Source organism: Pteronotus mesoamericanus, unplaced genomic scaffold (genome assembly GCF_021234165.1).
Source record: "Pteronotus mesoamericanus isolate MK-2021 breed Mesoamerican mustached bat unplaced genomic scaffold, CSHL_Meso_final contig_2, whole genome shotgun sequence".
NCBI lineage: Eukaryota > Metazoa > Chordata > Mammalia > Chiroptera > Mormoopidae > Pteronotus > Pteronotus mesoamericanus.
This window is the reverse complement of record NW_026555084.1, coordinates 26,980,669-27,006,003: the sequence shown is the minus strand read 5'-3', so window position 1 is coordinate 27,006,003 and position 25,335 is coordinate 26,980,669. Positions and strand designations below refer to the sequence as shown.

General features: G+C 39.4%; 2 protein-coding genes across 2 annotated transcripts in view; both read left to right on the top strand.

Annotated features, from left to right (window-relative positions):
- The first annotated feature begins 808 nt into the window (after nucleotides 1–808).
- CAMLG (calcium modulating ligand) lies at nucleotides 809–9,623 on the top strand. Its single transcript, XM_054568446.1, has 4 exons — nucleotides 809–1,080; nucleotides 2,653–3,113; nucleotides 4,885–4,950; nucleotides 8,541–9,623. Exons 1-4 carry the CDS (start codon nucleotides 909–911, stop codon nucleotides 8,730–8,732), a joined length of 891 nt encoding a protein of 296 aa, XP_054424421.1. The 5' UTR covers nucleotides 809–908; the 3' UTR covers nucleotides 8,733–9,623.
- A 3,803-nt stretch (nucleotides 9,624–13,426) lies between these two features.
- DDX46 (DEAD-box helicase 46) overlaps nucleotides 13,427–25,335 on the top strand; it is a 47,735-nt gene continuing 35,826 nt past the window's right edge. Inside the window, exons 1-5 of the mRNA XM_054568445.1 lie at nucleotides 13,427–13,529; nucleotides 14,405–14,593; nucleotides 17,586–17,729; nucleotides 21,441–21,540; nucleotides 23,681–23,846. Of these exons, the coding sequence (XP_054424420.1) occupies nucleotides 13,513–13,529; nucleotides 14,405–14,593; nucleotides 17,586–17,729; nucleotides 21,441–21,540; nucleotides 23,681–23,846 (616 nt within the window). The 5' untranslated portion in view covers nucleotides 13,427–13,512. The remainder of the gene's footprint in view (nucleotides 13,530–14,404; nucleotides 14,594–17,585; nucleotides 17,730–21,440; nucleotides 21,541–23,680; nucleotides 23,847–25,335) is intronic.

Sequence of the window (25,335 nt, the reverse complement as noted above, 5' to 3'; positions counted from 1 at the left end):
GTCAAATAACCGTACACCTGAAACATGTAATATTGTACGTGAACTAATTAAAAAATAAAAAATTCGCCCTCACTGGTGTGGCTCAGATTCTTCCGAAGTGAAACATGGTGGGTTCAGTTCCCAGTCAAGGCACATGCCTGGGTTGTGGGCTCAGTGTTTCTCTCCCTCCCTTTCTCTTTCCCATCCCTTCTCTCTAAAAATAAGCAAAATCTTTTTAAAAAGAGTACAGCTTTATAGACTGTAATCTTAGAACACAAATATTTAAAGAAAAAAAATAAGTAGTGTTGTGGGGAGTGGCAATTTAAATAGAATGGACTGGGTAGCTTGCCCTGGGAACGTCTTGAACAAATACGTGAGGGAAGCCTGGAACAAACCAGGCGCATTTGAGGCACGAGTGGTGGAGGATAAGGAATCGGTACCAAAATCAACTCCCCAAACGCCACACTCCCTGAAGGGACGCTCGGAGTTACGTATTCCCGCGGCCTAAAGCGATGCGACAGAGGGTCGCTGCAATCTCCATTTTGCTTCCTGGCACCAGATTGCCTATCTAGTGTTCCCTTCTTCTCCCGCTGGTTAGCCTGAGTGCCGATTTTTTTCACCTCTGCGTGGACAGCAGAGGGGCTCGACAGCAAGGGAGAGGAAGGGCGAGGGCCGGCCGAGGGAGATAAAGTTAGGGCGCCACCCCCACCCCGCCTTGGGCACTGCCCTTATTCAAAATGGCGTCGCAAGCCTCTTCTCATTACGGTCGGGCAGTGCGCGCGTGCTTATTCCGCAGTCTGCAGCGCGGCGCTCGGGGCGGGTCTACTGTGAGAGGGGGAGGTGTGCCCTGCGGTCGGGCCTGAAGTCATCGGCTCCGCCGCTGTGGCCGGCAGTACCACCGTTGCTACTCCCAGATTGTGGAAGGGGAGATGGAGCCGGTGACCGTCGCTACGGACAGCGGGGAGCGGCCAGGGGCCCCCGTGGGCGCAGGCCTGTCGGCTTCCCAGCGTCGGGCCGAGCTGCGGCGCAGAAAGCTCCTCATGAACTCCGAACAGCGCATCAACCGGATCATGGGCTTCCACAGGCCCGGGAGCGGCGCGGGTGAGAACCTCCGCTGTCCCCTCAGTGTCCCGCCCACCCTTCTCAGTCTCCAGGATCACCCTTTCCCTCCTCCACCCCGCTGACCTTTTTGACCAAGCCCTGCTCTGTGCCAAGTTCTCTCTTGACCCCCGGACGTTCCTAGTCGCTCTCCTCAATTTTCAGGAGGCTTCGCCTAGAGGTTGTCCCCCCTCCGCCGAAGCCCTCGCTGCAGAGTCCCTCCGCCGTGGTGCCCTGTGCCCAGCTCCCGGCGGCCGGCGCTGCCTCCTCCCCCGCGCCTTCGCGCTTGGAGGGCGCGCGTGGTCTGCGCCGGCCCTCGGCTCTGCCTGTTGTGCCAGATGCCTCCCCTGGCGTCTGCTTCTCTGGCCTTCGGCTCTAACTGCCGGCCCGTGGCAGCTTGTCTGTACTGACCTGACCCCTAGTCCTTTCTGCCTGGATCAGGGACTCTCGCGGTCTGTGTTCCGTGCCCCCCGCATTGTCACCTACAGGTCTAAAAAACTGCAGCGACCGTTCTTAGAGGCCCAACAAGTGGGGCGCGCTCGCCCGAGGGCCTCTGTCCTGCAGAGCGGAGGGTGGTGTGACTCGGGCCGGGACTGCCTGTAACGCCGGCGGGAGGGCCTCCTCTCCCCGCCAAGGGCGCGCGCTATGAGTTTCTTTAAAACTCCTATTAATGTGACTGTTTACGTATTTTCTGTGCGCATTTACCGAGTTCCTAGTATGTGCTGGTTCCCACTGAGCGTGGCCCTTGGTAGCCGGCCTTCAGTCGCTGGCGGCAAGCTCCTTAGGTCTCTGTGACTTCCTTCCCGTGGGGCTTTAGATGCTTAAATGGTTCTGAACTTGAAGACCGCTCTCAGGTTGGCAGCCGAAAGCTACCAAGGGAGGTAAGAGGACTATTTCAGATTCTCCTAGGAAAATAGTTAGAGGACTGTGTCTTCCTTGAGTGATTCACAGAATGTTTATTCTTTCCCAGCGTATTTACTGCCTTGCTCGAGGCACAATCCATATTGTGTTCCTGTGCTTTGAAAAATGTTATCTGTCATTTAGGTTGGGTTTTGTCCGAAACTAGAACAGCATCCTAACGCTGCCTGCGCCCCGCTAATGGCTGCCCGCCTCCCGGGGAAGGAGAACGGGAACGGGAGCTGAGGCTGCGCCACGCCCTGTGCTGGTGGGACGCTGGATGCAGAGCTACAGTGTTCAAACGCAGATCTTAAAAAGCTGTAATAATTTTCTACTTTGAGCCAAATAAGCTCGAGCAGGCAATGCAACAGCCATACTTCAGAGATAGGTTATCCCTGAAACCTTGGTGCTTGCAGCGTGCTCCCTCCCTCCCTATGTTTTCCCATTTGTTTACTAGGCTTTTACCCCCACATTCTGGTTTATATCCTCTGCAGGGATACTCTTTCCTGAGTGGTATATTTTGAGGGTGTAGAGGAAGGAACTAATTCATGTGTCAGGCAGAATCTGAATTCATTTAGATTCAGAGTTCTGGCTCAGTGGCATGTTCTTTTAACATTACTGGGAAGGGTGTTTGCTTGTATATAATAATACATAAGGCTTCTGAATTTCTTTTCTCAGAAGAAGAAAGTCAAACAAAATCAAAGCAACAAGACAGTGATAAACTGAACTCCCTCACCATTCCTTCAGTTTCCAAGCGAGTAGTGCTGGGGGATGCGGTCAGTACGGGAACCGCTGACCCGCAGAGTGGTGTGGCCGAGGCAAAGGGGACTGAGCTGGGAGACCAGCGGGACTCTTTCATTAAACCACCCGAGTGCGGTAACGATGTGAGCGCTGAGCTCCGGCAGCGCAGCAGAGGGGACGTGACAGCAGACAGTGTCCAGAGAGGCTCTCGCCATGGCCTAGAACAGTACCTCTCCAGGTTTGAAGAAGCGATGAAGCTAAGGAAACAGCTGATTAGTGAAAAACCCAGTCAAGAGGATGGAAACACAACGGAAGAATTTGACTCTTTCCGAATATTTAGATTGGTGGGCTGCGCTCTTCTTGCCTTTGGAGTCAGAGCTTTTGTTTGCAAATACTTGGTAAGGAACGTAATGGAAAATGTAAATTAGTTATCAGAATGAGTGTTAATAGTTATAATAATGAATTCATATAATTCATTGCCAATATTAACTTCATATTTGCCAGAGTCACAGGGCTATTTCAAGATGTGTTATAAACTGCTATTTACCTTAGTTATAGGAGGTAGTCTGGTTAAATACAGAGCCTAATAAAAATTGCTGAGCTCTTTCTACATGTAGGTACTATTTTAAGTGATTTACATATGTTGATTCATTTAACTTCATGCTTGTGAACTAAGTATCATTTGAATCTTTGTTTTATAGATGAGGGAATGAAGACTCAAAGGTTAAATTCATTTGCCCAAGGTTATACTGCTACTAAGTGACAGCTGGGACTAAACCCAGGCAGTTTGTTCTAAATCCAAAGGGTAAAGTACCTACGTACACTATATGTTAATTACGACTTCAAGTAATTTTAAGCATTAGAATGCAGTCCATGTGGTCCCGAACATGATGTACTGTAAAATTTTTTATGGTTCAGAAGGCATTTCAGCATTTTATAATGTAGTATTGTAAAAAATGCCACCCATTTTTGCTGTACCTTCATGTGCCAATGGCTGTTTGTTGAAAGTTGGGATTTACTGGTCCTTTTGTTTTACAGTATGTGGAAGAATGAAGAAAAGCATAGCTCATAATATTTTAGGCATATAAGTAAATTTTTTAGATAATTATGGTTTATATTATTATACAAAAAGGTTTTAAAAATGTTTTTATGTAAATTTTTTCTTAAAGAGAATCTGTTGAACAAATGTGATTTTTTTTTTTCATAGCTTTCAGCATTTAGTGACATACGTAGCGGGTTTTTTTTCTTCTTAAAGGGCTCTGTGCTTTCATTCTTTAAAGGTGTCCTATTTTTGTGCCCTGTTTTTGTGTGAGTTTTTCAGATTCTGGTTTTCTTTGCTATCAAATTTTTTTTTTAATATATATTTTAAAGATTTTATGTATTTATTTCTAGAGAGAGGAAGGGAGGGAGAAAAAGAGGGAGAGAAACATTGATTGGTTGCTTCCTGCGTGCCCCCAACCGGCATGTACCCCCAGGCACCAAACTGGCAACCCTTCTGTTTGCAGGCTGATGCTCAATGCACTGAGCCATACCAGCCAGGCGCTATCAGATTTTCAACTGTTACTTCTCACTGCTCTCACTATACTTCCATCTAGTAATGTTTGCTCTTTCATTCCTTTCATAATAGTTTTAATTTTAGAAATAAATGTAAATTAAGTACTATTTTGATCTTTTTTGTTTTATTGTGTGAAAAGAAAGATAACCACGCTGTTTTATCATTAATAAGACTAGGTTGTCATTTGAGGGCCAGGTATAGTTATATCAGTTAATTTCTTGCCTCAAAGTTTGAGGAATGTATGGGCATCTATTTTGAGTACTGGGCCTTTTATGTGAGTTTTCAAATTGTCAGTAAATTACCTCCAGATGAGAGAGATGTTACTGCATGATGTATTTATTATACATCTGTCACCTTTGACTACTTCTCAGTTTTTTAAAAGGTAAGTTTTTGTAAGGGAGGAAATTTTTAAGGGCATTAAAGAGTCATGTTTATGTTAGTAAATCAAATTCCTTTATTTTCTTCACTCTTCAGCAGAAACAGGACTTTAACTGCTAAAATTGAATTTTTTTTTACAGTTTTTTTGCTTGAAATTTATAGCTGATGTTAATTTGATTCATTGAGATTTGAATGATTATGTTGGAAATATATAATTGTATCTTCTATCTTCACAGTCCATATTTGCTCCATTTCTTACTTTACAACTTGCATACATGGGACTATACAAATATTTTCCCAAGGTAAATTACATTTTTCCTAAATTATAATGATGAATATAGATTGATTAATGACTAAGCAATCTTAAGAACTTTTCAAAAATTTGTCATACTTAACGGTTTGAATCGTTGTTACTCGAAGTGTGACTGGCCACCAAACTTTTTGTTCTGTTTGTAATGAGTTAAGTTTAGAAAGAGAGTGAATAAACACTTTTATAGCAATTGGATATTGCCATAACATTTCTGTCATATTTTTAAAAAATGTTGGTCCACCATGGATTGGGGAAAAAACATGTATAAAAAGTGTTCAATTTAATTACTTAGTAAAGATTTAGTGATTCATTTTGTTTATTATAAAAGAAATTAATTTTTAAATGGGTTCAATTACCTTACTGTCTTCCTTAGTGGACCCTTAATAACAATGCACTTGATCTTTAATGCCAGGGGCCTGATATTTGCAAGAAATACTGGGCCAGAACTGCAGAACAGAATCATGGGGAGTGTCAGTGTTTACCTGGGCTACTTGACTGCAGATTATGTACAGTTTATGGGACTTGGCTTACCTGGCGTAGATGATAATTCTACTTGTATAATTGAGTTTTGTATAAATTTTTTGCTGAGAAATGGCCACTTGGTTATTTGCTTAGTGATTTGTAATGCGCTGATAGATCTTGTATGTTTTTTATGGATTTGAAACATTTATATTGTTAAGGGGCCGAATGGTCAAATACACAAAGTAAAAAGAGTAAAAGAAAGAAGTGTTATTTTTAATTAAACATTTTTTGATGATACAGATGTATATTTATTTATTTTAAAGGGTTTTTTGTTCTTTAAGATTGTTTATTTTTAGAGAAAGGGGAAGAGAGAGAGAGAAACATCAATGTGAAAGAGAATCATCAATTGGTTGTCTCTCATATACGCTCCAACCTGGGACTGAACATGCAACCCAGGCATGTGCCCTGACCAAGATTTGTGAATTCTGATATTTCACTTTGTGGAATGACACCCAACCAACTGAGCCACACTGGTCAGGGCCAAATGTATATTTATTGACCGTTTCCAAAAGTATAAGTTAAAAACATTTTTTTTGTAAGAGCTTATTTGAGCTCTGGCTGGTGTGGCTCAGCAGATTGCACACTGGCCTGCAAACTCAAGGGTTGCCAGTTCAATTCCCATTCAGGGCACATGCCTGGGTTGCCTTGGTTACCAGTTGGGGGATGCATGAGAGGCAACCACGCAATGATGTTTCTCTGTCTCTCCCTCCTTCCCCCTTTCTCTAAAAATAAATAAATAAAATCTTTTAAAAAATTGTTTAAAAAGAAAAAAGAGCTTATTGGAGTCAAACTGACAACATATACCAGGGAGCAAAATCGTAGATGCTCCAAAGTATAATTTTAATAAAAGCATTTGTTTAGAAATTTACCCTCAAAACATTTGTAGTTTTGCAATAACAAAAGTTTGGGAAAAACCTAAATGTCCACTAGTTAGCGACTAGTTAAAAAAATTATGGCTGGGTGTAGGAGGTTATAAGGGGACCAAATGGTAATGGGAAAAAATACAGTAAAGATTAAATCTGAAAAGAAAATTATGGTCTATCCATTCAGAAGCTCTTCATGTACTGATAGAGGTAAGTCTGCCAAGAAATATTAATAGAAGAAATCAAAATACAAAATAGGATCTACATTACACTTTTTTTTTTTTGTAAAAGGGAAGGAAATATAGGTATTTGATTTTGCTTATATAAGTATGAACTGGGAAAATATTACATAAAACTTCTAACAATAGTGCATGAGTATGTAGGCTACTGGACGAATGGAGGACAGAGAAGGAAGGGAGACTGCTTATTCTTTTCTCTCAAAACATTTTGTTATAGTGTTAAAAAAATTTTCTATTTTTTTTTTCCATTACCATTTATCCCTCTCATACCTCCCTCCCAAATAGTTTTTAAACACAGAAAAGTTGAAAGAATTGTGCGAGGAACATCCATTTATATTTAACCTAGATTCTGTAATTAACATTTCAATACATTTATTGCATATCTGCCAAATTTTCTATCCATTTTTTTTAAAGATTTTATTTATTTATTTTTAGAGAGAGGGGAAGGGAAGAAGAGAGGTAGAGAAACATCGCTGTGTGTTGGCCTCTTAGGCGCCGCACCCCCTACTGTGGACCTAGCCCACAACCCAGGCATGCGGCCTGACTGGGAATCAAACCTTTGATTCACAGGCTGGCACTCAGTCCACTGAGCCACACCAGCCAGGTCTATCCATTTTTAATACATCTTTTTTTTTTATTGCAAAGTACATATGTTGTAGGTGTAGACATCAATATATTTTACCCCTGTACATTTTGGCTTACAGATCATTACAATTTAGTGTGTATTTATGGTTCTTTTTCTTTTCTTTATGGTAAAAATTTCGTAAGGTGAATTGCTCAAGTCTTTAGTATACCGTTTAATGACTTCTGTCTAGCCTATGAAATCCAACAGGGAATTCCATCACGTCCTTTCCAGGCAGCCCCAGCTTCTATACTCTGAAGGTCAGGTTTTCTTTTTCCCACCATAGTTTTCTTTTTTAGTACTTCATATAAATGGAACATTTTTATACATACATTTTTGCATAAGGCTTCTTTTGCTCTGCATAGTAGTTTTGATAATCATTCATGTTGTTGAATGTATTAGTAATTTATTCCCCATCCCCTTGTTTTTGCCAAGTAATAGTTCATTGTATGAATACATCCATTTATTTGTCTAATCTGAGATAGACTTCGTGGTTGTTTCCAATTTTTGATTATTATGACTAGAGCAGCAAAGAATTTTCTTGTGTGAATCTTTCTGTGGGCATAGGCTTTGATTTCTCGGGTAAAAGAGCTTTTTATATTATTAAAATTTTTGGATCATGTGACTGGATTTAGTGACATCAAATCAGAAAAGTAAATGAAAATTTAGCCTTGAATCTCTTAGAAAACAAAACTAGAAAATTAGGAAATAAATATTCGGTGATATCCTTCTACTGCATGTATAATCTAGTGTGAATTGCTTTGCATGGAAATTAGGGCTCTACAGAATGTTGCCATGATTCTTTCAGAAAATAACTCACTGCCCTGCAGTACACCTATTACTCTGACTTTTTGTCATGAGACTTAACTTTCATTAAGATTTTTCCTCTCACTTCTGCCCATCTAAGTCCTGCTGATACTTGAAGGCCTGTTTTTAATTCCACCTTCCCCTGAAATCCTTTCCTGCGCTTTATTTATACATAAAACCCAGGGGTGATTTCTATTTCCTTTGAGCTGCTATGCCATGCATTATCCATGTCATTTATTGAGCACTTACTTATGGCCTATCTAGTAATGTTTTTCCTGTTTTTCTCATGTGCTGTTGTGTGTATATATATATATATCTTTTGATAGCAAGAATGGGGTCTTTTTCCCTACTGCTTAGTAGTTTGCTACTTTATATATGTTCAGTAAATGTTTATTGATAATATTGATTGATATTTTGAAACTTCAATAACAGTTTTGAAATGTTAGGCAAAAATAGTGCTGGTAATGTTTTTATAGAGTTGAAGTTACCTTCTGAAAGCTGTAAGATTTATTTGCCTTTCTCTGTACAGGGTGAAAAGAAGATAAAAACAACAGTACTAACAGCTGCACTTCTGTTGTCTGGAATTCCTGCTGAAGTGATAAACCGATCGATGGATACCTACAGCAAAATGGGCGAAGTTTTCACAGATCTCTGTGTCTACTTTTTCACTTTTATCCTTTGCCATGAACTGCTTGAGTACTGGGGCTCTGATGTACCATGAAGCCTGCAGAATTTAGAAGGAGAAGCTTACAGAAAGCCAATTTCTCTTCTATATTGCACTGTCTCTAAAGGCAGCATATTGGTTTACACCTTTATGTAATACTTTTACTTTGTAGGAGTTGTAAAACTACTTCATTAGGAATGGAATGGTAGTTTCCCTGATTTAAAAGGGTTGAGTTTGTATTAATACAGAAGAATAGAGCACCAATGTGATCAACTGCTTTCTTGTTTAATTAGAATCTCTAGTCTACACTTTTCCCTAAATTTTCAGATTTGTAATTCTTCTCTTGGGGACTGAGCTAGTGTTTTGAGAGGAGCAGAGGAACATGGTCTCAGCCAGCCCCTTGTAATTGGCAACTGCATCTTGTATTTATGTTGTTCTGTCCTGAGAAATGGAGCCATCTTAAAAATAAAATGAAAGAAGCTAAACTGTCTAATGTTAAATCTGCACATTTTAATTTATAAGGGCTGAATAAGGTAGCCAATTGTATCTTTTCTTGTTGAATCAGTATCTTAATTCTTACTCCAGTGCAAATATTGTAATGGGAGAAAGGATTAAGATTCATACATGTGATATTAGAAGGTATTTGTGAAATCTTTATTTTAATTTTTATTTATTAAAAATTTCTTCTTACCCATCTCAAAATTGGAATTTTTCACTTTAGAGTTTTCAATTTTCAGAAGTATGTTTTTTTAAGCAAACTAGGCTAGAATGATTAGATATAAAAATGGGATGTGAAGAACTAACAGGTATACAACTATAGCATAAATATCCCTTCAACTAACTTGGTAATACTGTTATATTTGGAAGGTTTGTATTAAAAGAGTATGAAACATAAGTGTTATATCGCTTGGTATTACATTTCCTTACAGATTTTTGTATGATCTATTTGATTAATCCTTGTGATATTAAAAGCATATCCTTTTTTTTAATTACTCACAAAGTCTTGATTTTTGTCACTTTATTTTGAATCAAAATAAGGGAGAATAAGGATAATTTAAGTCTAGTCCTCTGACTTAGGATAAGATTTCAAGCATATACTTTTTCCTGATTCCATAATGAATATAGTATTGATTGGAAAGCATCCTTGATTTGTCCCCTTTTCCCTGCCTCCTAGCCTCTGGGAAGACATTAGTGGTCTAATTCAATGGCATGTTTACTTTTTTTGGTTCTTCAAAAGAAAAAGGGCTCCATTTAGCCAATTGACACAAGCAAAGTTTTAGTAATTAGAGATCATTATCAAATTCATTTCAAAAACAAAAGTAAGTTCCTGTGTCTTTAAGCATGTTGAGTAGTAGCAAACAAATAAATATTTCTTAGTGTTTGGAATAATTAAAAAGAAAATTGTCTTTGGATATTTCAGGGACTTGAAATGTATATGGGTTAAAACTAGAATGAGCAGGATGGTTGTTGAAAGGCAACATCTTTGATCAGTAGCTTTTTAGTCTGACTAGTTGTATAAATGGATGTGCATTACAGTTGGTACTAAAAATAGCAATAAGGTTGTGAGATATTCAGAACTGGGTTAATTAGAATAAAAATCTGCTTTGGAAGCCAGGGTAGTTTACTAAAAGTGATGTAGTGGAGACATAATGGACTATAATTACAGGCCTCCCTTGGACATACTGCATGTCTGGTTCCAGCCTACCATGGTAAAATGAGTATCTGTAAAGTGCATCACATGAATTTTTTGGTTTCCCAGTGCACATAAAAGTTAGGATTATACTACAGTAAGTGTACAATAGCATGTCTACAAAACACTGTACGTACCTGAATTAAAAAATACTTTATAGGAGTGCACTTTCCACCAAAGGCTGAAGACTGCATTCCTCCCTGTGGAGTTGAAACACCAAAGATGCTGGGCTGGAGCAGAGCGGTGTAGACCAGTGCAGTGGGGGCGGAGCAAGAGCAGAGCTGGGAGCAGAAGGGTGGCCAGGCCCTGGGCAGCCTCGGGCCATGGTGCTGTACAGCACCACTGAGCGGTCCCACAGCGGTGCCGTTTTCACAGCCCTACTCTATGAATGTTGAGCTGTTGGCACTAAGTGAAGTTTCCTCCTTCACTGCATCCCAAACTGGGGATTCCTGTTGGTGTTGAATTGGCGCCAAGGACCATCAGTTGTCACTATTGATGTATAAGCAAACATACATTTTAGGCAGATGATATATTTGTTACAAGGAATTGGCTTTTGAGATTATGGGGCTGAGGGTAATGAAGATCTGCAGTCAGCAAGCTTGAGGCTCAGGAGAGCGGAGCGGATGGTGTAAGGCGGGGTCTGAAAGCCAGCAGGCTGGAGACCTGAGAAGAGCCAAATGTTTCATTTTGACTCCAAAGGCAGGAGAAGGCCAATAAAAAAAAGTTACAACTAAAAAATGCAAAGCATCACCTGAGTCTTGGAAAGTGCCACCAATACACTTGCTTGACACAGTGCTGCCACAAACCTTCAATTTGTAAAAAACTGAAGTGCAGTGAAGCAAAGTGCAATAAAATGATGTCTTCCTATACTTTTTTCAACTGTGCTAATAAAAGCTGCTGCTTTTGGGACATAGATGTGCAGCAGACTTTCCATAAATATAATGTGGGCATAAAAAGCCAGTCAGAATTGTCACTTGAACATGTTCTCTTAAAGGGGAGTTAAGAGCTCTGGTCAGGGTATTAGGTGCCTGGGTTTTGGTGTCAGCTTAGATTCCAAAAAGATTCGTGAGCTAGGATTAAATTTGTTTCCCAAGTCTTAGTTTTTTCACTTAAAAAGAATATGTGATTTTAAAAATCTGTTTAAAAGACCTGGCTGGTGTGGCTCAGTGGATTGAGTGCCTATCTGTGAACCAAAGGGTCGCTGGTTTGATTCCCAGTCAGGGCACATGCCTGGATTGCAGGCCAGGTCCCTGGTTGGGGACGCACAAGAGGCAGCCGCACATTATTTCTCTCCCTCTCTCCTTCCTTCCCCGTTTCTCAAAAAATAAATAAATAAAATCTTTAAAAAAAACTAAGTTGTAACATTAACTTCTGCATGGCCTTATCTAGTCATTGCTCAAATATGTGTTATTATACATTGTATAAAATGCTTATGACCCTTATCCCTCCAGTCTCTATTTCTCCTTTGAACTTCAAACTCATATATCTCCACATTAGCCATTATCTCTTTCTGGATATATAGTAGGCATCTCGAACATTACGTCACTGAAACAAAACCACTGATTTTCTCTCCTTTCCCCACCAAATCTGCTAATGTAATGCATTTCTCATCTCCACAAATTCACTACAATCCATAGTAGTTCTGTTCAAAACCAGGGAGTATCTTTATTTCTCCATTTCCCTCACAGTTTACATCTAATTTAACAGTCAGTGTTTGGAGAGATGCCTCTGGAATAATATGTCTAGAATTTGAACACCTCTCAGTATCTTCACTATTTGTCACTAGTGGTTTCCTATTTCTTTTTGACTGAAACCCACATGCCTTAACTTCAGCCCAGAAACAATTTACAGTGCCTTTGATACCTGACCCATACCGGTGTCCATTCTTGTCACATACTAGCACAGGCCTTCCTTACCCTTGGCTTGGACTGCCCTGTCGCTACAGGTGAGTGGTAAGCCACGGAAGAGCAAAATTCGTCTTAGAGCTTTAACTCAGTTGCATTTTTCTAAAAATCAAATGCATTGATGTAAAATTTACATAAAGTAAAATCCATCAACTTTCGAACAGTTCAATGAATTTTGATAAATGTATACATTCACTCCATGGTCACAACAATCAAGACATACCTTTTCTATCATCCTTAGGTGTAAGAAAAACACTATGAAAGTACGGAAATGCGAGAGCCTCTCCCCAGCTCCATTACAGCTTTATGCTGAAATAACATATCGGTGTTCCTCGCCCTGGGCGAGTCTTCTCAGCCTTGACTGTACTTAAGAATTACCTGAGAAACTTGAAAATTCCCAATGCACAGGAAGCACTCTAGACCGATGAAATCAATATGGGGAGGGCATACACGCGTCCGTTTTTGTTTTTGTTTTTTAAACTTTCAAGCACAGGCAACGTTGAGAACCATTATAATTTTGCGTTTTGTTTTTTTTTTAAGGTCTCCCTCCTCTTCTCCATCAAGTTAACTCCTTACTTAGCCTTCAAGTTTCCACCTCAAAAGTCACGTCCTCGGGGAACTCGTTTTCTGAACCTGTCTCCGATGGTGGAATCCCTTCCTGTTTTATTACATCTGCTTGTGTTTTAGTAATGTAATGCCTCACTAAACTGTAAACTCCCCGGGATTCAGCACACGCCCGCTACAAAACAATATGCTAATGAATGAATGAATGAATGAATGAATGTATAAATGAATGAAAGTGAATGGAGATGCTTGTAGCATCACTCGGCGCAGATTAAGGCAGACATCAGTACCAGTCCTAGGAGAGCTCGGGGAGGCATTTGGCACCCGAGTGGCTCTTGCAGGAAAGACTCTCCTAGGCTCAGCCAGGGGTCTCCGGCCGCGGTGCAGGAAAAATCCGGCCAAGACACTTCTTTCAGCGCGATCGGAGCTGTGCGGCCTCCAGCCGATAGGGGGCGCTGTGAAGAGGCAGCCGCTTCCGGCGCGCCTTTCCTTCCTTCTGCCGACGGCGCCAACACGTCCTGTTTTCGTTGGCTGCATTCGGATGGCTTCCACCGCTGTAGCTGCTGCCACCAGTTAGTGCTGCTTCTCTCCCAGCGAGCCGAGTGTAGCGTGGCCTCCTCCTTTGTCCGGGCCTTCTGCACATCGTCCCGAAGGCCGCCGCTTTCCCGTGGCCTGCAGCATGGGCCGGGAGTCACGGTGAGGCAGTGCTGCGAGCGGGCTAGCGGCTTCCTTGGAGTCGGGGCAAGAGGCGGGAGTTGAGGCGGCCGGGGGGCCAGGCCCCGCGCGGACCCACGTGGGCTCATCTCTGCCCTAGGCCACTGGAGGGGCTTGGGGACCTCGGGGGAGTGGCTGACTTGGGCCCGCGACGGGTACAGGGTTCCCCCGGACTACCATCGGCCGGTTCGAGTCCCTGGACTGGTTCATGATTGTATCATCTTTTTTATATGTTGTAGAATTCGGTAGGCTAATCTTTATGTTGCGATTGAGTATGGACTGTAATTTTTGTTTCTCACGCTGCCCTAGTATAAAATAGCGAAGTGTACTTCCTGTGTTCTCCCTTTTTCTCCGATCTGTTTTTTCTCCATAGCACCACATGGCGTTTTGTATATTTGGTTTTCTACTTGTCTGTCATGTCTTGCTTAAAAAAATTTTTTAGTTGATTTTAGAGAGAGAGAGAGAGAAACATGGATTAGTTGTTCCACTCAGTTATGCATTCATTGGTTGATTCTTGTATTGCCCTGACCAGGGATTGAACCCCCAATCTTGCCATATCCGGATTGTGCTCTAACAAACTGAGTTACCCTGCCAGGATTGTCATGTCTTTATTGAGTGTAAGCTGCTTGGGGCTTGGTTTGTTTTGTTTACACCCCTTGCTGCGCTTTTGAGATAATTTATCCCCTTCTACATGTGCTATAGTAGAAGGGTTCACTCTTTCCCCCTAATTTAAAAACAAATGAATAAAAAGTTCTTTCAGTGTTTATCTGCCGAGATTTTTTTGAAAAATGTAATAAGTAAGATATAGTAGAAGGTAATTGTATCCGCTAACCTTAACCTTTAACTTAATGGTCTAGGCACTATCGGAAGCGATCGGCATCGCGGGGACGCTCTGGCAGCCGATCTCGAAGTCGCTCACCTTCAGACAAAAGAAGTAAACGTGGAGATGACAGACGGTCTAGGAGTAGAGATAGAGACAGAAGGAGAGAGCGATCTCGCAGCAGGGATAAAAGAAGATCCCGGTCAAGGGACAGGAAGCGTCTAAGGTAAGGACGTTAATCTCCAAAGGGTCCGTGATAAATTGAGCCTTCTTAGCTAAATCAGGTTCCTTCAGAAGTGTGTTTTGGACTAGAATTTAGCGGCCCCTTTGCAGACCCTCTGTTTTAATTTTAGGTTGTTTGATTATGTCCAGAAATGATTTGCCTAGAACAGTGATTTTTCAACCTTTTTCATCTCATGGCATATATAAACTAATGACTAAAATTCTGCGGCACAGTTAAAAGAAATTTTTTTTGTAATCTGACCAAAAATATGTATAATTTTGATTGATTTACAATAAAAATAGTAATTACCTACCCACTTTGCTTCAAAGTGACTTTTTATTTTGTTTTTTAAAAGATTTTATTTAATTTCAGAGAGGGGGAAGGGAGAGAGAAAAAGGGAAAGAAACATCAGTGTGCAAGAGAAACATTAGTTAGTTGCCTTTCGCATGCCCCCAAACAGGGACCTGGCCCGCAAACCAGGCGTGTGCCCTGACCACGAATTGAATTGGCGACCTTTTGGTTACAGACTGGCACTCAGTCCACGGAGCCACACCAGCCAGGGCCAAAGTGACTTTTTAAAAAAAACTTGTATATAAGCATTTCTGGTACCAAGAATTAACCAGTCAGTCTAAATCTTACTATGCAGCGTGACCAATAAGATGCAACTCTACTATATGACCAGTATATTTATGGTTCAAGGTAGGACAGTCTAAGGGAAAAGCGGTCAGTGACCCTGACTAAAATAGTCAGGTATTACATGTTTTAAACATTCTTGCAGCACACTGGTTGAAAATTGTTGATCCAGAACAAAGGCTCTCACACAGTATTTTAAGTTTGGAAACTTGGGTTTTATTTTCTGTAATTCAGAGAAAACCATTGAAAGCCACCCTGGGATAGGTTAAAAAAAGAAGCAAAAGGTAAGGCAATAATAGGCCATCAATGGGATTCTATTCTAACTCTGTCCGAAGAGAGCTGTCTGCCATCTTCAGAGAAACCACTAAAGCTGACAGAAGGAGACGGGACAGAGCCATCTCCAGGTCCTGATTACTTTTTGGGACTCTTTTATTTTACTTTTAAATTTATTTATTTATTTATTTATTTGTAAGGATTTTATGTATTTATTTTAAGAGAGAGGGAGAGAGGGCTGGGTGCACGACCCAGGCATGTGTCCTGACGGGGAATCAAACCGGTAATCCTTTGCCTTGCAGGACGATGCTCCACCAATTGAGCCACACCAACCAGGGCTTTTTGAGACTGTTTTAAAGAACTATTTTTTTTGTTGTTGTTTTTTAATTTTTTAAAATTGATTCCAGTGAGTGGAGGAAGTAGGGGGGATTGAGATACCGATTTGTTGTTCCACTTATTTATGCTTTCATTGGTTGATTCTTGCATGTGCTCTGACTGAAGATTGAACCTGCAACCTTGACGTATCAGGAGGATGCTCTAACCAACTGAGCTATCCAGCCAGGGCAACATGTGTTTGTTGGTTGTGTGATACAGATGGTTGCCATTCTGTAGGAATGTTCCAGGGCATTATACCATACATAGAGGGTAAAGAGAGAGCAGGAGGGGAGAGAGAGAAAAGAGGGGGAGAGAAAGAGAGAAGTGTGGGGAGAGAAAGAAAAAGAGAGAAATGGAGAAACATTGATTTGTTGCCCCACCCATCCATGCCCTCATTTGTTGATTTGTCCAGATGGGGGGAAAGATCTATTTTATATATTTTTTAATCCTCACCAGAGGACATGCTCATTGATTTCAGAGAGAGTGGTGGAGAGGCAGGGGGAGAGAGAAACATTGATGTGAGAGAGAGACATCCATCAGTTTTCTCTCATTTGCCGGCCGACTGGGGATTGAACTGGCAACTTATGTATGTGCCCTGACTAGGAATTGAACCCGCCACCCTGTGGTGCACAGGAAGATGCCCGAACCAAGCAACACTGGCCAGGGTGGGGCTGTTTTAGATTTAAATGAAAGAACATCTGCCTCTCGCCTGGTAGCCAAGTTGGTTAGAGTGATGTCCTCACAGGTCAAGGTTGTGGTTGCGATTCCTGGTCAGGGCACATAGGAAAATCAGCTGGTGAATGCGTAAGTTAAACAACAGATTGATGTTTCTCTCCCTCTCTCTATCTTTCTGTAAGGTCAATAAATTAAATAAGCAAACAGTCAATTTTTTATTTTACTTGAGTACATATTCCAGTCAAGCAGCCATTCATTGCACCTTTCTCCCTTCCTGGGGGTGAAAAACAGTTTTTAAATAAAAATAATCTCCCCACACTAAAATTTTTCCAATACAGTTTCTCATTAAAATAGGAAAGAAGACAAGGTTGTACAGTTGCTGTGAACTGATCACAGAAAGAACTTTTGACTTTATCTTTTTCACACATTAGGAGAGAATGCAAAGGTATTACATAATACTCAGGGAAAATATTAACCCTTGACAATGTAGATGGTGCTGACTTACTCATTTTTATGTTATGTGGTTCCAGGAACAGTGTCATACAGTTCAGTCAAGAACTTATTAAGTGAAATTGTTCATTTAAGATTTGGTTCCTTGACTTTTTTAATATGAAAGTAGAATCACAAGATTTTAGAGCAAGAAGGATTGTGAGATTATTTCGTGAACTCTCTGTATTTTGCAGATGAGGAAACAGACCCAGAGAGCTGTTCTGCTTTATGCCCTGTCACTAATTAGTTGCAGCATCAGGATAGATATTCTTGTCTTCTCGTCTTCATTTCTGTGATCTCCCCACAGCCCTGTTTTTGTCTATCCTTATACTTCGCTTTAGGCTGTTTTTGAAATTCACGTTTTCTATATTACGGGCTGTTATTACAGATTAGCTAATGTTTTTCGGTAAACATTTTGAAATTAGTATCCTCATTTTTTCAGTGATCACTTGTAAGAATTGGCATTACTGTTCCCTATTTAGCTGGTATGATAGTTAATTGAAATAGTTGCACTTGATCACAGAATATATGAAAAGTGTCCCTTTTTCAGGCGTTCCAGAAGTAGAGAGAGGGACAGAAGTCGAGAGCGAAGACGATCTCGAAGTCGAGACAGGAGACGCTCAAAGAGCAGAAGCCGGGGCCGGCGATCCCGATCCTCCAGTCCCGGCAATAAAAGCAAGAAAGCTGACAATAGGTAATGTTATCATTGGGCTGCATCTGTCATGCAGGCTCAGAACTGCCTGCCCTTTTCCTTCACTCATAATGCATTTTTTCCCTTATTTAATAACTGTTAGAAATATAGTTTACAAATATCTCTGCTGGAACTATGTTTTTTTCTTCTGAAATTGTTTTCTTAGTTTTTCTGATGTTGAGAAATAATGAACTCATGCATTGCTGAATTGCTGTTCAAGAATGGGTGAACTTTGTGTAATTTAAACGTACTTGTTTCAATTTGAATTATGTCTGTTAGACATAATATGTTCATTCTTTACATTTCTCTTGTCAGTGGTTCGTTTTTTGCCTATTATTATTTCTAAAGTGGTGTCATAGAATAGTTGATATATGGTCTCTCATCTCTTTTCTGTATAGTATTTATATTAGTCATAAGTATTTTTCCCATGTCATTTATTTTACTTTGAAAATTTTATTTTTATTTTACCAAGGTCAGTGTGATAAAGCCCACTGGGGTTATTTTAAATTTAAAAAGTATATATATAAAAATTCATAAAAGTGAATAAAATATAAACATGCAGTTTATTAAATAATTATAAAGCAGCATCCACGTAACCACCACCAAGATCAAGAAATAGAACATTGTCAGTATGCCCAGAAGCCTTCCACAGCCCGCCTGTAACCCAGCTCTCTTTCCTTGGTTAAAACCAGTTCTGACTTTTGTGCTAGTAATTTCTCTGTGTTTCTTTATAGTTTTACCACCTACATTTGTATCTGGAAAAACAGTATAGACTTAACGTATTTTTTATCTGTTTTTAAAGATTTTATTTATTTATTTTTAGACATAGGGGAGGGGAGGGAGAAAGGGAGAGAGAAATATCAGTATGTGGTTGCTTCTTGCACGCGACTTACTGGGAACCTGGCCCGCAGCCCAGGTATGTACCCGTGCGATCAGTCCACTGAGCAGCACCAGCTAGGGCCGTATTTTTCATCTTTACGTGAATGAGTCTTGTATTTTATGTCTTTGCTAAATGTTATTTGAGACTCATCTTTATTGCTTATAACAGTAGTACCTTTTCATTGCTGAACACTAATATACAACTGTTTATCCATTCTACTGAGATAGATGTTTGGGTTGTTTTAACTGGTGGGCTATTGTCAACATTTGTGTATGTAATACTAGTAGACATGTACATGAGTTTTCCTAGGGTGTAGATCTAAGAGTAAAATTGTGTGGTTGTAGAATAAACATAGCTTTATCTTTACTAGGTGATCCTAAATGCTTTCCAAAGATTATTACTAATTATACTCCCACAATCAGTGTATGAAAATTGTGTTGCTTCATACTCTTGACAATATTTGGTATTGTCAGTCCTTTAAAATTTTGTTAATTGAGAAGACATGTAATACCAATACCATTGTGGTTTTAATTTGCATTTCCCTGATTACTGATGAGGCTGAACTTGCACATGTTTATTGGTCACTTGACTCTCTTCTCTTTCTTTAAAAAGATTTCATTTATTTATTTATAGAAAGGGAAAGGGAGGGAGAAAAAGGGGGGAGAGAAACATTGATGTGTGGTTGCCTCTTGCACGCCTCCAACTGGGGATCTGGCCTGCAACCCAGGCATGTACCCTGAACTGGGAATTGAACTGGCAACCTTTTGGTTGGCAGGCCAGCACTCAGTCCACTGAGCCGCACCAGCTGGGGCTAACTCGCCTCTTTTTCTGAAGTACCTGGTCACATCTTTTGCTTGTTTTCTTACTGGGTTCTCTCTGTAAACATGGATTTGTGGGAAGTTTTTGGTTTTGTTTTTAAATATCCTGGATAGTTGTTTTTTTGTACGTTATATGGGTGGCAAATATACTTTCTTACTCTGGCTTGTTGTTATACTCTGTAATGATAGTTTTGATGAACAAAGATTTAAGAAAAATTTATTTATGAACTGAGAAGAACATTGATATTAAAACTTGACAAGGGCAGTATGAGAAAAGAAAATTAGTCTCTATTCAATCTGAATATAAAGATTAGCATCCTGAATCCAACAGTATATAAAAAAGATAACAATCATGAACCGGTTGGATTTATCCCAGGAATGGAAGATTGTTAACATTAGAAAATCAGTGTAATATTCTATAGTAATAAGATTAAAGGAGAAAAGGCATGGTTATTTGTAGATTCAGGAAAAGCATTTTATTAACTTCTAACATGTTCTTGTTTAAAAGTTATTAACAGACCTGAATAGAAAAGTATTTGACAAACTGATTATAAAATTGATAAAATTGGATATGCCAAGGGCATTAACACTCTTGAAGAATAAGATGCCAACACTTGTCATAATAAAGTTGTAGCAATTAAGATAGTGTGGTTTTAGTGTAGGGTTAGACAGATTAGTGGAACCATAGAAAGAGCCCAGAGGCAGCTCCACTCATAATTGGTCTTTTGATACATGACACCGGTGACATGATCAGTGAGAACAAGTTACCGGTGCAGTAAATGGTGCTGGGGACGTTTGGTACCCTGTGATGAGTTTGGACTTCCTACCTCATTTTGTACACAAAAAGCATTTCCATGCAGATTAAAGACAAATGGGAAAACTATCAACCTTTTAGAAGTTTATACTAGAGAATATCTTATTTATTTCTGGGTATTTTCATGATATCTGAAGGATTTTTGACTACTTTATTTTTTTTGCTTTTTATTGAATTTATTGGGGTGACATTGATTGGCAAAGTGATACAGGTTTTTGTTGCACAGCTCCACCGCACATCATCTGTATGTTGTATTGAGTGTTCGCTACCCTAAGTCAAGTCCCCTTCCACTGCCGTTTATCCCCCGAGGCTCCTCCACCTCCTCCCGCCCCCCCCCGCCTCCTGGCAGTCACCACATTGTGGACTGTGTCCACACGTTTTTGCTTTTGCTTTTGCGTTTGCATTTGCTTTTGCTTTTGCTTTTGCTTTTCCTTTTCCTTTTCTTTTTCTTTTTCCCTCCCTTCCCCTTCCCTTCTCTTCCCTTCCTTTTTTCTTTCCTCGATGCCCTCACTCTCCTCAAGGCTCTCCTTACTTCTGACACCTGTCAGCCTGCCTTCTCTGTATGAGTCTTGTCCCTATTTTGATTTTGCTTATTTAGTTTATTCATTAGATTCCACATATGAATGAGGTCATATGGTATTTGTCTTTCTCTGACTGGCTTATTTCATTTAGCATAATACTCTCCAGGTCTAGCTATGCTGTTGCAAAGGGTAAAATTTCCTTTTTTTACAGCCAAGTTTAGATACTTTAAAAATCACTGATCAAAATGGGGAAAAGGATCAATCAGTTTGATTACATCAAAATCAAATTTAATTCATTTTAAGGTACCATAAGTAGGGTCAACATACAAACATACTGGGATTTTAAATATTACTACATATGAAAATTATCTTACAGACTATTAATGGCTTGGTATGTTTCTCCATTTGTTAAATTTTATCCTTCCTATTTAAAATTTGTGATTTTTATATATGTCCACTTTTACTTGGGTGAATTTCCCAATATTTAATAATATTTGTAATTGGAGTCATAGTGTTAATTTTTCATTATATTTCCAAGGTGTTTATTCGTGGAATATGACAATGAAGTTGACTATTGGAAGTTTATTTCTTACTTAAAAAGTAAAGTAAAAGTCTGTAACGTTATTTTAAAACGAATGTTTCCATGCACAAATAGATAATGTATCTTTCTCCCTTTTTTAGAAGGTCTAGATCCAGAGAGAAAACAGATAGTGGAGAAAGTTCAAAAGAGAAGAAAAAAGACAAAGATGACAAGGAGGATGAAAAAGAAAAAGATGCCGGCGTATGTTTACTAACATCAATTATCATATGATTCAGACTTGTTTATTTCATGACAAATTCTTAGTTTTTTACTGTTATATATATATTTTTTAAATAAATAACATATGTAAGATAAACAGACAAAATTAATAGTGTCCATGAAAAAAATTTTTTCTGGAAAAAGTTGCTTATCAATATACATTTTACAAACTATGATTATACCATATACACTGTTTTGCATTTTGCTTTTATTTTTAATTTTTAGATCTTATTTATTTTTAGACAGAGGGGGAAGGGGAGGGAGAAAGAGAAGAAGAGAAACATCAGTGTGTGAGAGATACGTGGATTGGTTGCCCCTTGCATGACCCCAGCTGGGGACCCGGCCTGTAACCCAGGCATGTGCCCTGACTGGGAATCAGACCGGCAACCCTTTGGTTCACAGACTGGCACTCAATCCACTGAACCACACCAGCCAGGGTGCTTTTGTTTTTAAATTATAAATTATTTTATCAGTATATAAGCTCTTAAGGATCATACACAGCAGTATACTCACTCTCTTAGAAATGGAATACCTTGCTGCTGTTGGTTATGTATTGGAGATCTTTCTATAGCTGTATACATAGATATAGCTCATTAGTTTTTTTAATATCTTCATAGTGTTCTGTTGGAAAAAGTAGAAAGATTACCTTTGATGGATATTTAGGTTGTTTCTAGCCTGCAGTTATAAACAACAGTGCATTAATTCTCAGATATGTCTTTTGTGAATATAGCATAAGGTAAATTTGTCAAATTACCATCAAAGTTGTATACATTTTCTTAAGATATAGACATATGAAAATGTCTGTTTCCATCCTTGCCAACGTGAAAATCTGAAATTTTAATTTTTACCAATGTAATTGGAGGTAATTGGTATCATTTTGAGTTGCATGTCTTTCTGTTCTTTATTTTTAAAGATTTTAAATATTTATTTTTAGAGGATAGGGAAAGGAGAGAGAAAATGGGAGAGAAACATTTATCAGTTGCCTCTCACACACTCCCCAGTGGGGGGTCCAAGCCACAACCCAGGCATGTGCCCTGGCTGGGAATCTAACCAGCCGCCTTCTGCTTTGCAGGATGACGCTCAACCGAGCCACACTGGTCAGGGCTAAATTTATTTTTAAAATATAAGCATTATACAATCATATTATACGATAGTTGGGAAGTCAGAAATAATTCCCTGTAATCCCATGTTCCCAAAATGCCACACTATTACTATTTTGTAATACTTTCTTTGCCTGTTCTTTACATGTGTATTTCCATACCTATCGATAATTGTAACATGTAAAATTTTGATTTATATAATGCTTAATCCTTAAGTCTTGTATGGCCATGAAAATGATTTGCTGTCTCCTCTTACGAGTATTATTAATAATCTTGACAATGGCTTTAGAATGGTTGTTTCTAGGAAACTTAGACCTGAAAGCCTAAAACACCAAAACTTTTATTTTTTTATTAGTGTTACAGTTGACACCTTTTTTCTCCCACTACTCTTAGCATGTTGATAAATAGCTGTTATTTACTTACTAATAGAAAATTGCTTTTCATGGAAGCAATCTTGGAAGAGAGGGGTATCTAACCTTTTCAAGTCTCTGGGCCACACTGGAAGAAGGATCGTCTTGGGCCGTACATTAAATACATTGTCGCATGTAATCACAAAAACATCTTAAAATGTTTTAAGTAGATTGACCATTTTGTGTTGGCCCACTTCATAGCCGTCCTGGGCCGCATGCGCCCCGCAGGGCACAGGTTGGACACCCCTGGCAGAGGGTTTAAAATTGAGACTAACTAATAACTAGGGAACTTCGCTTGGTAAGTCAGGTAGTTTCTACTTTGAGGAAGAAATTGAATTCATGTGAGCACATTGCTTGTAACTAAAATGAGCTTAGTTTAAGGTGTTTGAAATCTGTCTTTTTGCTTTCTTAGTCGAAGATGCTTTTTTATGATTTCATTTTGTGGGTGTGTTCATGGATATATTTAAAAGATATGTTGTGTTAATCTGGTCTAAATGTAGGAGTTTGTTTATACATATATTTATTTCCTTTTTCTTATACTTTGGAGAAAATATTTGGAACATAATTTAGGGTAAAATGGTTAATCCCTGTTTTCCTGTCTTTTCCCCCAAGAACTTTGACCAAAATAAGCTGGAAGAAGAAATGAGAAAGCGGAAAGAAAGGGTAGAAAAATGGCGAGAAGAACAACGCAAAAAGGCCATGGAGAACATAGGGGAACTGAAAAAGGAAATCGAAGAGATGAAACAAGGGAAAAAATGGAGTTTAGAAGATGATGATGGTATGTTCACTTGTTAGACTAATAGCCTATTATCACTTCATGTAGAATATTCTAGAATTACAAATTTTATTATTGATATTTTTACCAATTTGTCTTATTGTGGAAAAGTATATACAATATAATGTTTACCATTTTAACCATTTTTAAGTATGTAATTCATGGCATTAAGTACATTCACAGTACAACCATCACCACTGTTCATTTTCAGAACTTTTTCTTCATCCCAAATAGAAATTCTGTACCCATTAAGCAATAATTCCCTGTCTTGCCTCCTACCCCCATCCCTGAGAACTTCCATTCTGCTTTCCACCTCTATGAATTTGCGTATTCTAAGTACCTCAGAAAAGTGGAATCATAAAATAGTTGCCCTTTTGTTCCACTTAGCATAATGTCTTCAAGATTCATCCGTGTTTCAGCATCTATCAGAATGCCATTCCTTTTTATGGCTTAATAATACTTATAGATGTTTTACACACACACAATACACGTCACATTTTGTTTACCTGTTCCTCTGTTAAAAGTGGGTTGATTATCCCTTTTGGCTGTTGTGAACAATGCTGCTGTGCATATTATTGGTGTGAGAGCATCTCTTTGAGTCCCTGCTTTCCGTTCTTTTGGGCATATACCTAGAACTGGAGTTGCTTGGTTCACATGGAGGTTTTAAATACCCCTTCCAATATTTATGTTAAATTTATGTTGTAGTGTTGATAAAGGATCATTGATTTTACTTTAGAGTGGAGAGTTGGGTGCTTATGGGCATAGTGAGTAAATAGCTTTTTTTTTTCCTTCCCCAAATTATAAGAGAAAGTTTATTTAGGAAGTTACAGAGGTCAGAAGTGAGCCAGCTGGGCTGTGTAGGCTCAGGAAACAAGTCAGATGCAGAAGAAGGGCCTTTGGGGCTTAGGAGAGAGAAGGCCAAAGGGGCTGTGCCTGGCAGGGGGGGTAGGCGTGGGCATGCTCCCAGGAGGGAGAGCACGCCCGTAAATGGCTTTTTAGTTTTTACTACGAATAAGAATGTTAATAATGAGAGTAAAGGAAGGGCATGTTTTCAGGTCTGTCCTCTGAGTTTTTATGATTTACAACAGAAACATTTTCCCTCCTACCTGATTTTGACTTTTTAGTAAAGGAACAATGTGGAATTTTGTAGGAAAATGGCATTCTGCTTCATTTTCTGAGAAAAGTCCTGTGAATTTTTCATTTCCACTGTAAGTTCCCTAGGAGTGGTTTACATAGGTGGTTTCTATACTTTCTAGTGGTTGTATCTTTAACTGGTGATGATGTCTTAGTTGTGTAAAAAGATTAAATTGTCTTGAATTAAGAATGTTACTATTTTTTCTTTCTGTGCTTTAAAGAAAGGTAATTGAAAGAAAATAATTAGCCCTGTCTGGTGTGGCTCAGTGGATTGAGCACTGGCCTGCGAACCGAAGGGTTGCTGGTTTGACTCCCAGTCGGGGCACATGCCTGGGTTGTGGGCCAGGTCCGCAGTTGA

What these genes read in the sequence shown, in the direction of transcription:
- CAMLG (XM_054568446.1), top strand. Translation starts at nt 909, where the DNA reads ATGGAGCCGGTGACCGTCGCTACGGACAGCGGGGAGCGGCCAGGGGCC. An exon ending in CTTTTGTTTGCAAATACTTG is followed by an intron (nt 3,114 to 4,884) that starts GTAAGGAACGTA and finishes CTATCTTCACAG; the next exon opens with TCCATATTTGCTCCATTTCT. An exon ending in TATACAAATATTTTCCCAAG is followed by an intron (nt 4,951 to 8,540) that starts GTAAATTACATT and finishes TTCTCTGTACAG; the next exon opens with GGTGAAAAGAAGATAAAAAC.